This window comes from Callithrix jacchus, chromosome 2 (assembly GCF_049354715.1).
Source record: "Callithrix jacchus isolate 240 chromosome 2, calJac240_pri, whole genome shotgun sequence".
Taxonomy (NCBI): Eukaryota; Metazoa; Chordata; class Mammalia; order Primates; family Cebidae; genus Callithrix; species Callithrix jacchus.
In genome coordinates, this window is record NC_133503.1 from 50,758,271 (window position 1) to 50,771,294 (window position 13,024).

Below are 13,024 nucleotides of genomic sequence, written 5' to 3' on the forward strand. Positions count from 1 at the left end.
TAGAAATCAAAGAGACATTAAATTCTTGGTTGTGTGAATTTCCTGTAGACTACCTTAAACACAGAGTCATAGAGCCGCCTGAGTCTGTTAGGAGGGAGTTTAGAGACTTCACATTGTGTATTTAGAGGAGCTAAAGACTAGTCATTTGCCCAAGGTCACTCAGCCTATTAGTGGCAGGACTAAAATCCAGGTGGTTTTTTTCGTTTTATAAAGACTCCACTCATGTTGATTTTCCATAAGAGGCTCTAGTTTGAAATAGTCTGAGAGAAGATTTCAGTGACATTCCCCCTCTGTGTCTCAAAGAGATGATTCAATTGTTTGTTGGCTACTGTCAACCTGGCAGCTGCCACAAGCTGAATATGGTGGCAGAAGTTCAAGGACCCAGCAGAGGTTGGGCAAATGGCCCAGTGATTTCTCTCGCTCAGAGGGATTCCAGACACTGCACATAAGGAGGTTTGGAATCTGCAGATTTATCCATTTGAGTGGAGGCAGAATGTCTTAGAACAATGGCATTGTCTTTAGTTTCTGCTGGAGGTCTAGCACGATTGTTGACTGATTCACCAAGACTTTAGACATTCTGAATTTAGTCCAGTAATGAGTAAAATAGGAAGAAGGGCTTCTTTAATTTTTTTAAATTAAAAAATGATTTTCCCTAAATAAAGTGAATAAAGTGCTAGTGAAAGGGCCTCTCCAAAGACTCATGCACCACTTGAGAATATAATGCTAATAAAAGGTGCTGACAGCAGTCCAAAGACTGATGTTCTCATCTTGAACTGTAGTCATTCAAGTCCCCCTTTTTAATTTTTCTCCTTTGGACACGTGTTTATGATGGGGTAAAGGATGGTCTTAGATGAGAGACTCCTACCCACTTGGCTCCCATCTCCCAAGATTTCTTAGAAAAAAGGATTGCAGGTTCTAGCCCATATTGTTCAAAGCTGTAATCCAGTTTAGGTTTTTGGGTCTACACAGGCTAAAAGAAGGGAAGGCATTAATTTATTTTCCTTGGATCTGGGATTAAACACCTTTACCCATTCAAGCCTCAAAGCCAAATCCTTTTTTTGGCTGCATAGTGCATTTCCTTTATGTAAATATCTCTAGAATCTTTGTCTTGACCTGGTATTTTAGGCCTGTATTAGTTATTGTGCTGCTGGAATGGGAGAAAATCCCCTAGGAGAAGGTGCTTTAGGGAAAAGTTAGGCTTCCAGTGTCCCTTCTCTGCTTACCACTCCTCCCCCATCCTGCCTAACATTGGAGATTTGTTAAAGACACGTGTGAAACCCCAGGCCTCAATGCACACAGATTGTCAGCTGTCTCTCAACATTCTACCCACACCTTTGATCCAAAGTTCAGACACTAAAGTGCAAAGAAATAAATGGAACCCCAGTACTGTAGCCATGGGCCAAAGCAGGGAAAATGCTGCAGACAGTGGTGCCATTATTTCAGGCATACTGCTGTTGACAGTGGACAGAGGCCTGCTGCTTCCACCTTGCAGACCTCCCATTTGTGATACCCATTTCTGTCACCCCATCCTGCAAACTAAATTCATCTCCTGGTCCTTCTTTTTTTCCGGAGTGCCCTAGCTGTCCCAGGACAATTCTGGCACTTCAGAATTAAAAGGATAGAGAAATATTTGTCTAACTTTCCTAAATGTTAAACAAAGCACCTAAAAGGAAAAAAACAGACTTACAAAAATATAACGGGGTCATCCCCGCAAACTTTGCACATTATGATATATGATATGTCAAAATATAACGTTTTCTAAACATTACCATCTCTCCCCACCCTTATACCTAATCTGCAGCAGACTCAACACTGCCCTTTCACCTCTTAAAACTTTTTAGAACCACTAGATAAGAAATGTATTTTATACCACTGACCCCACCTTCCCAGACATGCACTCGCTGGCAATTCCAAAGAGACTCCGAAAAAATAGACATTTGAAAAAAGTACCTGTTTACACTCAGTCTATCTGCATATTATTATTCAAGATTATTACTTTTTTAACCATAAAAAAGATTGCATATTGGCAATATAATGAGAAAACCACATTGGCCATTTTGCGATGGTAGTGGAGGGTGAGTGGGGCGGTTCTGAAGCACAGAAGCAAGAGGGCTCAGAGAGCGGCAGTTGTGGTCCTCAGCCTTGAGATGTGAGGATTGAGCTGGGGTCACCTATATTCTCAATCCTTGGCCTCTGAAAAGTTCTTCTATTTAGTCACGCCCTTCTCCTCCCTCCACTTTTCCCCATTTCCACTACCCATTCCCATACCACACAGTCCTCTGGAAGCAGAGGCAAAATGGCTTTTTGGCATGTGTCTGCCTGGGCCAGTTTAAAGACAGGTATGGCCTTTGGAGGGGTATGATATACACCAGAGCAAGCTTATTTGTGACTGTTTCCACTCCGGGAAAAATTTTCCATTACTTCTGTGACTTTAAAAATTTAAGCAGTTACTAGGCTGATAGGTTAAGAAACAAATCTTTTGTTCTTGTGGTTTTGCATTAATATTAAGCATGAATATATATCATATATTACATTGCTTTCTTTCTGCTCTGGGGCAGACTGCACTCTCCTTCCAAACAGGAAAACTGCACAGCCTGTGATCTGAGATTTTTGAAAGCTGTTATTTCCCCATTTCCCAACCCTTCCTCCCAGCCCTGTTACTATATTAGAAAAGTCCCTCCTGACCCCCCACCCACAGCCCACCCGAGGTTAAATAGTGCCACATTTTAAAATTCATGCATCACTGCATTTTGCTATTGCACATATTATAGAGAGAGTTGTGTAAGTTTGCCCCCTCCCTCTATTCCCCTTCTCTTCCTTAGTCTCTCAGATTCCTGTGCTATTCCCACGTTCCCCTCTCTTAGCCTCCCCCAACCTTCCAGACCCTTCACTGGTTGTGGACGTCCTCTCTACGGACAATCTTGTAGATGATCCAATAGAACATGTTGAAAATGAGGAAGGCCATGGGGAAGCCAATGCGGGATATTTTGTCAATCTTCTTGGCCCTCTGGATGAAGAGTTTTCGCATCTCCTCTGGGGACTTAGACGGTGCAGGAGCGGGGTTGGTGGTGTTATTGTTGTTGGCGCCCTTGACTGAGATGCCATCCTTGGCCTGCAGACATGCTGGGCCCATCCCATAGGCAGAGAAGTTAAAGCGGCCTTCTCCAGCTTCATCCTCCTGGAATAGATTCAACATGGGGCTCTACTTAAAATAAGATAGGGACTAGGCACCCTCCCTGCAAGGCACTCCCCTGAGGGCCAGACCATGCCCATCTGGTTCTCCCTGCTTTCCAGACTACACCACTCTAGGTTTCTGGAGGCTTTTTGGCTGGCTGGGGAGTTCTGCCTTATAGAGGGGCGCCACTTGGCTGCTGAAACAGGTGCAAACCAGGGGATAGGAATGTGGTTTAGAGTTTGGAGACCTGTGCTCCAGTCCCAGCTGTATCAGTTGCTGGTTGTATGACCGTAGGCAAGTAATTTCCTTCTGTGAGTCTCGGAAAGTTTTATTTCATTTTTTCCTCTACCTGGGGGATATGATTCACCCCACTACTCGACAAGTTTCTTTTGACCATTAGAAGTTATACTTGAGAACATATTCAAGGATGTACTGGATTTTAGTTAGAAATTCAGAGGACAATTTGGAGAGATCCCCTGCTTTGCCTCTGTTGCTTCCTTGCCCTCTTCCCCATCCCATTCCCCAGTTTACAGCTCCCAGGAATGGGTGATAAGGGGGTTGGCTATGGCTCAGGATGGAGCAGGAGCTCTGGGCCTCACTTACATTCCACAAGCCAGGGAAGCCACAGCTTCTTCCTGCCTCCCACATCCCTGACAGCTGTAACTTCAGACAGAACTCTGGATTTTTACTAACTTTTTGTACAAGGCCCTTCATCATTTGGCTCCAACTTACCTTTCCAGGCTTGCCTTCTCCCTGACCAGATACTTTGCACCCCTCCAGCTTTGTTGTACATTTTCTCTTATGTGTTCTCACGTCCCTGCCTTATGCTTACTACCAATGCCTTCTGCCCTGATCTTTCTAATTCATCCCTTTTCCAGGTCATGGTGGTCTTGCCCTGGTCTGAATCATGGAGGCATTATTGTCTGCTCTCCTCATGTCCAGGTTTGTTATCTTTGCATGTGAGCTGAAAAGTGGAGTTGAGAGTCTAATGTTTTGGTTTCAACTGAGCTGTTGATTCAGTGTTGGCACGGAGAAGTTCTATCAGCTTACATTGCCCACTTAGATAATGCTTTTAGGAAAGGAACACTATCTTCTGCTTGTTCCTGTGTAGGACAGGGCCAGCAGAGAACAAGAAACTCAGTACAGGATCTGCTGGTGGCTCTCCCTCTCTACTGTAGGATAGGTCACCTTCTGGTTTGTTTGTTTTGTTTTGTTTGTAAAGATGGGGTGTCTCGCTATGTTGCCCAGTCTGGTCTTGAATTCCTGGCCTCAAGAGAACCTCCTCCCTTGGCTTCCCAAAGTTCTGGGATTACAGTTATGAGCTACTGTGTCCAGCCCACCATTGCAATAGCCTCCAGTCTACCCCCACCACCCAAACCATTTGAGTTGTTGTAACACAGTTCCTGGTCATCTTTTGCTTAGAATCTTTTAATAGGCTGCCATTGACTTCTGGTTAATTAAAATCCTTCACGTGATAAACAAGGCCTTAGAATGTGAATGCTGCCTGCTTTTCCAGCCTCATCTTATGCCATTTCTATCTGGTGTTCTATGCTTCAGTCACTCTGAAATATTTCCTTATTTTGAAAATGTCATGCTCCTTATTTTGAACTCTGGGCCTTTGTGCAAGTTGTTCTCCCTGCCTAGAACACAATCTCAATCCCATCTCTTGCCTCCAGCTCCTCTTTCACCTAATTCTTCCTCAGAAGTCTTCTCTGAGCTCCCAAGTAGGCTAGCCAACACTGCTGTGTGCTCCATAAGCTCTTTATACATATTTCCCTCTTCTTCTTTTTTGTTTTGTTTTGTTTTTTTAGACAGAGTCTGGCTCTGTCATCCAGGCTGGAGTGCAGCGGTGCAGTCTTGGCTCACTGCAACCTCTGTCTCCCAGGTTTAAGTGATTCTCCCGTTTCAGCCTCCCGAGTACCTGGGACTACAGGTGCGTGCCACCACACCTGGCTAGTTTTTTGTTTTTGTATTTTTTTTTTAAGTAGAGACAAGGTTTCACCATGTTAGCCAGGATGGTCTCGATCTCCTGACCGTGTGATCTGCCTGCCTCAGCCTCCCAAAATGTTGGGATTACATGCGTAAGGCCAACCACGCCTGGCCATCTCCCTCTTAAAGCTCTTGTAACATTGTATTGTAATTTCTTGACTAGCATCTGTTTTTTATTAGATTATAAGCTCCCTGAAAGTAGAGGAAAAATCTGTCATGTTCATTGCACTCTTAACACTGAACATATGAATATAGTCCTTGGTTTATAAGCTCAAAACTTGGTACATATTTGTTGAGTAAATTTTTACTTGTATATCTTCACCAGCTTTATCTTCCTTTATTCATTTATTTTTTGGTTTAGATGGGGTTGTATTTTTAGCACCAGAAGTGTTTGAGACATACGCTAAATGCTCAAGAGATCCTTAGAAAATGAATGAATCTTGTCCACCTTCATTGCAAAAGTGGGGAGGAAGAGGATGTGCTACATATATGCAATGCCTGGCAAATAGGTGCTTATTAAGTACTTGTCTATGCATGGGGCAACAGAAGAATCAATGCCAGGGCCAAGGAAAGGAGTTGCGGGGAGCTGGCCAAATAGCTGGACCTAGTACTTAGAAGGGGGTCTGAGTCTGAACTCTATTATATTTCAATGAAAATCTCCCCTTGCTTGGGTTGGGGATGTTGTTTTTTTGTTGTTGTTTTAATTTTAAACTAGGACCTAGTTAGGTAGGGGGAAACACCAAATTAACTTTTTATGCTGCTTTGGATATTATTCTTTGCCTTTCTCATCTGTTCAACATGGGAATGGGAAGAGTAGAGGTTTGAATTAAAGGCCCTATCTATAGCTAGAGGATTATCAATTTCACATTGTGTCTGGGAGAAAGAAAATTCCCTAGGACTGACTGGTAAAAGATTTGCTATTCTTATTGGAACCAGCAGGTGGCAGGAAATGCATGCCCAACTCTATCTAGATCTGCTTAGAGCTGGAGGAGGGGAAATCTGGTAGTGTACCCTGGAACCCAGGGAGGTTGCTAGCAGTATGCCTGCTGAGTGTGGTGCTCGCAGATACGGTTTCCTAATAATTTGTGTAAGGAGGCCAGCCAGAGGATTGGAAAACCAGATGCTTTCTGCACAACAAATGAGTCAACATGGGAAGATGGTGGGAGTTGGGAAGGCTGGCCAAGATCACAGGCTCTGAGAAATTCAGGCATGTAGCTAGTTCCTCTCTATTCACCATCAGGATTTAAAATTCCCTCTGCAAACTACCTGTTAAAGAGAGGTTTCTGGAACAGAAGCTTGTACACCGCTAGTGTACAAATCACTTCCAATGTGGCTTACTCCACAGGAAATTATTTTTTATGGTGAGCTCAATTCTCCATCATTGTAATTTCTAACATTTGGGCCAACTTAAGAGCCCTTATGAATGAGATCACATTAAATCAAATGAATACAAGGAGGCAGGCAGGAGAAATGTGAGTGGCAAAGTAAGTCGGGGCTGAAAAATATCTGGTTAGAACATATGGTATTAACTGAAGAATGCATTCCCTATCTAAAGGCAGTTCCCGTGCACCAGTACCTTATGGGAAGCACATCCAGTATGGCTGAATGCTGTAATTTTTTTCTAATGAAGCCAGAAGTGTGGTTTTTAAATGCTGACCCCTTAGTCCAGATTTTAAAAACACTGGCCAAAGTAAAGATACTTGCTATCAAATTTCATCTTTTGGCTACTAGTTTTTGACCTCCACCTTGGAATAAGGCTTAGTCTTTATTTAAGATCTATTAAATGCAGGGCAATTTTTATCTGCTTCAGGATGGACACACTGATGAACAGATAAAGACTCATGATGGTATGGTTAATGTTTGGAGAAGAACCTCGGGTCTTTGAACACCTCCCTTGCCTTTGCCATCAGTGCCTCGTGATGCCAGTGACTTGGCCTTGCTATTGTGGGTCTCCCTCATCAGGAGTGGATGGGGTGATTGCTGAGGTATCTTCCAGGAGGGAACCAAGTAGGAAAATCTTATCAAATCTAGATAGTGGCCTCATTAACTTTATCTGGCCAGAGAGAAATGTTTGTTTTCTTCTAGTGTGTCAAACTGGTAGGTATTTGGGGAGGGTAGAAGCAGCCTTTGAAAGAAAGTACCATAGGCTACCATACTGCGTATCTTCAGGAGGCTCCATTCCCATTTTAGTCTATGCAAACAGCGTCTAGTGGATCTGTGCAGTGTCCAGTCAAAAGGCCTGGTCATAGTAAAATATCTTGGACATGGTCTTTTCAAATTAGTGTTTTTAACAAATATCTCTAGCAAATGAAATTACAGAAAGCAGCTAGTCTATGGGGGGAAAAAAGGAAAAATAAAAACATCCTAGATATAGTTATGTTTGGTCATTTTCAGTTTCTTTCTTTCTTTTTTTTTTTTTTTGAGACAAAGTCTCACTCTGTTGCCCATATAGGTCTGGAACTCCTGGGCTAAAGCAATCCTCTCACCTCAGCCTTCCTAGTAGTTGGGATTATAGGCAAAAGCCATCATTCCAGTTTCTTAATTAGACTTTTTTTTTTTTTTCCTTTTTAAGAATCAGAGGCTAGGTATTCAATGGGCAATATAGAGTAGCTAAAACTAGGGGTCATTTAAAAAATTCTATCTGGCTTGCTGAACCCAAGACAATTTCCTCCTTCAATGCAGATTTAGAAGGATGGTTATATCGTAATTCCCATGGACATCTTCTGTCTTGGCATGTCTGCCTCCTCCCTATGGTAAACTGCCAGAAGTTAATTGAATCAGATTGCTGACGTTTAAGAAACATACTGATAGAAATTTGTATATATGTAATCATTTTAATACTTGGCACTTGTATGGCAGGAACAAAAAGCTGCTTTGGCATCCACTGATGTAATTCTCACCAGTTTCCCTTTATATGCAGTTTGCACATGAAGAACCTGGACCAAAGAATAGACTCGCTTGAAGTCTCATAGCAAAGAGGACTAAAGAGGCAGGGTCTTTTGTCACAGCACGTGGCAGCTTGGCAGATAACTATTTTGTGTTGTTTTTGTAATTTACTGATTAATAGACAATTATTTTAAATAGATCAGTCTAAAGCTTGTAGGATCTGGTACATTGCAGGTATGTGCTATGGCCTGCAACACTATGACAGGTCCTAGTGTGTGGGTCCCTCATTGCCCTAATCTGTCACTAGAAGAACTTCAAACTCTGTCCAGACACTGCTTCTTTATTACTTTTAATGGCAAAAACTGCAATTATTTTTGCACCAACCTAATTATTTGTTTATCCCTTTGCTCATCTGTTTAACAAATACTTATTGCATGCTCACTATATGTTAGGCCTTGTGTTAGGCACCAGGGATCTAGCACTGAGCGAAAATAAACATGGTCTCTGCCTTTATGGAGCTTGCAATTTGGTAGAAGAGATAGACTTTTTAAAAATCACATCATTGAATTATGCTTTTAAATCAGGATACTTTTTTTTTTTTGAGACAGAGTGTCACTCTATTGCCGAGGGTAGAGTGCAGTAGTGGTGATCTTGGCTCACTGCAACCTCTACCTCCAGGGTTCAAGTGATTGTTCTGCCTCAGCCTCCCTGGTAGCTGGGATCACAGGTGCCCACAACTATGCCTTGCTAATTTTTGTGTTTTTAGTAGAGATGGGGTTTCACTAGGTTAGCCAGGCTGATCTGAAACTCTTGATCTCAGGCAATCCATTCACCTTGGCCTCTCAAAGTGCTGGGATTACAAGCGTGAACCACCACGCCTGGCTGAAATCAGGGTACAGTTTTAGAAGGTTAGAAGTTAAGTTCAATTAGAACATAGCACACACAGTGCACTGGAAGAGCAGGACAGGGAAAGAGAACAAGATATCTAAAGTCCTGTGTGTATATTTGAAGAACTAAGAAAAAAGCCAGGGTGGCTGGTGTTCAGAGAGCAAAAAGGAAATTGATGTGAAAATGAGACTGCAAAGGAAAGCAGACTCTCTGATCCCCAGGACAGTGGTCTTCTGGGGAACTGGTTAGGAACCCAGGGTATGGAGCAGTTTGCTCCAGCAGGCTACACACTCCCCAGTGGTATTCTTTGGTCAGTGCACGACCTCTGAGTAGACAGAAGTTGGTTACTTTTCAGAGGTGCCCTGTCAAATATTCCTTTATTCAATCCCTCATATGGTGCGAGAATGCACTCTGGTGGAGGATCTTGCTTGTTGCCTCTATCCTGGAGGCAGGAAGTAAAAGTCTGAACCTGGGCATTTTCTTTAAGATCTCACTTTTTGTGTGCAATTGTCTTCTGGAATCAAGCCTATTAAAACCATGCAGGCTTGCAGAAAAAAGCCAATGGACATCTCCCAATCTTTTAGGTTTATAGTTAGTTATTTTCGTGACCCCATCAGCATTTAGTCCATTAATTCTGCCTTTAGGTGTAACTTGATAATTTCTGCAGTGTTACTGTTGCAATTGGAAGAGTGACTGCCTATAGACCCAACTAGGTCATTATTTATGGGAGAAAAGCTGAGACCTCTAGGTCTTTAGTTCCTATTTCTAAACTGCCTTTTACATTGAGAAAGATGGACCATTGAAACAAATAACACAAGACAAGACTGCTTAGAACTCTTTTGTTTACTACCAGCTGTCCCTCCTTAGGCAGTGACGCAAGGGCCTACCTTGTGATGTCTCCGCTTCCTCCTGAATCGGAGCAGCTCTTTATGTTGCCGAGACACAAAGTTAACGGCAGCATATTCTAGTAGGGCTGAGAACACAAAGAGCAGGCAAACTGCCATCCAAATGTCAATGGCTTTCACATAGGACACCTAGAGTGGGGGTGGAGGAGAAACACAGGGAAGTGAGAGCAGAGGAGTATAAAATATTGAGCATGGTGGGATGTTTTCTGCTCTTCAGTAATTTCCCCCCCATCACCCACTGCTCTCTGCTCCTCAGCTGGGATATTAGGGTAGAGGTACAGAGGAAAACAAGAGAGATGCATCAAACAGACTGGAAAGAATATTTGGGGTAAATAGATTATGGTACCTATGAGAGTACTAAAGAGAGGACAATGGTATATTTAGCATTATCACTTAGAACAGAATACTGTGTTTTGTTTAAGGGTGATAGGAACAAACTGTTGTACTGAGCATTAAAAGTGAATGGAGGATGTCAGCAAAAATGACACCATGAGGACTTCTGAAAATTCTTCTATAAAATTAATGGGAACACTGGAAAAAAATGGTCAGTGCCAACTTTTCAGAACTCTGCTAATTACCAAAGACTTATAGCAGTCCTGTGAATATTTATTTGAGAAAATATGCTGAATCTTGTTAAGAACAGCAAGCTTTGTGGCATTGTTCAGAAGTGCTATTGAGATATAATTCACATACTATGCAATTCACACATTTAACATATACAATTCACACATTTAAAGGGTTTAAATCATTAAACAAGAGTTTAATGATTTTTAGAATATTCACTTATGTGCAACCATCATCATCAGTCAATTTTAGAACGTTTTCATTACCTCAAGAAGAAATCTGTTACTTTTAGCCATCACCTCTCTATTTCCCCAGCCATAAACAACCACTAATCTATATTTTATATGAATGAAGTAGTATAATATGTGGCCTTTTATTATTGGCTTCTTTCACTTAGCATAATATTTTCAAGGTTCATTCATTGTAACATGTGTCAGTATTTCATTCCTTTTTATGGCTGAATAATACTCTGTTTTATGGATATACAACATATTGTTTATCCATGAATCAGTTAATGGATATTTAAGTTTTCTACCTTTTAGCTACTCTGAGTAATGCTGCTATAAACATCCATGTACAAGTTTCTGCATGGACATGTATTTTCATTTTCCTTGGAGCTTTGTGATGTGTTGCCCTATTCCTATCCTAATCTACTCAGCTCCATGGTAGCCTTGAAAACCAACAGCCTGTTGCACATGAAAACCAGCTGTCTGGCAGCCATTGGATGGAGCAGAACAGAGCTTAAGCTTCTTCAAAGACCCATACCCGGAGAGTTATCGTCATTCAACATATCTCATGTTTCACACAAAGATGCCACTCACAAGGCTATCTTTATTTGACCTGATTTGGAGCTGGCCCCATGTGAACAACTTTTTCGTTGAGGGCATTAATCAAAAGCAATCAATAGTGATTACTACCTGAGGCAGTTGGGGCAAAATAATAGGTTAATCAAAAAGCAGAAAAGGAAAAACTGGGTAATGAGATGTTTGTTTCTTCCAGACTTTGGAAAACTCTGACATATTTTTGGGAAACTGTGTGAAAGTTTAGAGCTGTGTGCATTCCTGGAAAGACCTGAGATGGCCCTAAGCTCTCACCTTTGGCTAACCTTGATAGTCTGAGCAAGTAGGAAGTGAAGCCTGAGCCTAAGTCAAAGTTGTAAACTGCCTGGCAGAATGTTGAAGGTAGGTCTTAACATACACACAGAGCCCCTTGGGAAAGGCTAGGACACTTATAGCTTCCAGGCATTTAAGAAACCTTTGTCTGATATTTAGCTGACTACCAACCTAACTGAGCAGAGATTTCAGTGGTCCCACAAAACAAATAATACAGACTTTATAGAATTAGTTCAGAAAAGTTGCTGAATAGCAACAGCAACAAATCTTGAAGGGGAGAAAATTTGATTTTCAAAGTCACCACATTATATAAATGTCCAAACTTGGCTGGCAAGATGGCTCAATAGGAACAGCTCTGGTCTGCAGCTCCCAGTGAGATTAACACAGAAGGCAGGTGATTTCTGCATTTTCAACTGACATACCCAGCTCATCTCATTGGGACTGGTTAGACAGTGGGTGTAGTCCACAGAGGGCAAGCTGAAGAAGGTGAGATGTTGCCTCACCCAGGAAGTGCAAGGGGTTGGGGAACTCCCTCTCCTAGCCAAGGGAAGCCTTGAAGGACTGTGTGAGGGATGGTACACTCTGGCCCAGATACTATGCTTTTTTTCACAGTCTTCACAACCCACACACCAGGAGATTCCCTCAGGTCCCTAGGTCACGAGAGCCGTAGGTTTCAAGCACAAAACTGGGAGGCCGTTTAGGCAGACACCCAGCTAGCTGCGGGAGTTTTTTTTTCATACCCCAGTAGCACCTGGAACACCAGTGAGACAGAACTGTCCATTCCCTTGGAAAGGGGGCTGAAGCTAGGGATTCCAGTGGTCTAGCTCAGCAGATCCAACCCCACAGAGCCCAGCAAGCTAGGTTCCACTGGATTGAAATTCTTACTGCCAGCAGAGCAGTCTGAAGTTGATGTGGGATGCTCAAGCTTGGTAGGGGGAGGGGCGTCTGCCATCGCTGAGGATTGAGTAGGCAGGTTTCTCCTTACAGTGTAAACAAAGCCAATGGGAAGTTCAAACTGGGTGGAGTCCATTGCAGCTCTCTAAAGCCACTGTAGCCAGATGGCCTTTCTAGATTCCTATTCTTTCAGGGCATCTCTGAAAGAAAGGCAGCAGCCCCAGTCAGGGGCTTATAAACTCCCATCTCCCTGGGACAGAGCACCTGGGGAAAGGGGCGGCTGTGGACACAGCTTCAGCAGACTGAAACGCTCCTGCCTGCCAGCTCTGAAGAGAGCAGCGGATTTCCCAACATAGCATTTGAGCTCTGCTAAGGGACCAACTGCCTCCTCAAGTGGGTCCATGACCCCTGTACCTCTTGACTGGTAGACACCTCATAGAGGAGAGCTCTGGCTGGCATCTGGTGGGTGCTCCTCTGGGACAGAGCTTTCAGAGGAAGAAACAGGCAGCAATCTTTGCTGTTCTGCGGCCTCTGCTGGTGATAACCAGGCAAACATGGTCTGGAGTGGACCAGCAAACTCCATCAGACCTGCAGCAGAGGGGCCTATTAGA

The 13,024-nt window shown here is 42.9% G+C and overlaps 1 protein-coding gene across 2 annotated transcripts in view; it reads right to left on the reverse strand.

Moving 5' to 3' along the window:
• Positions 1–1,959: 1,959 nt before the first annotated feature.
• GLRA1 (glycine receptor alpha 1) overlaps positions 1,960–13,024 on the reverse strand; it is a 106,245-nt gene continuing 95,180 nt past the window's right edge. Inside the window, exons 8-9 of one of the 2 annotated variants that reach the window (XM_002744410.4) lie at positions 9,826–9,972; positions 1,960–3,178 (exon numbers count right to left, since the gene is read on the reverse strand). In XM_002744410.4, coding sequence (XP_002744456.1) covers positions 2,888–3,178; positions 9,826–9,972 — 438 coding nt within the window. In that variant the 3' untranslated portion in view covers positions 1,960–2,887. Of the gene's footprint in view, positions 3,203–9,825; positions 9,973–13,024 lie in introns of both variants that reach the window. The other variant, XM_002744411.4, reaches the window with a different exon arrangement.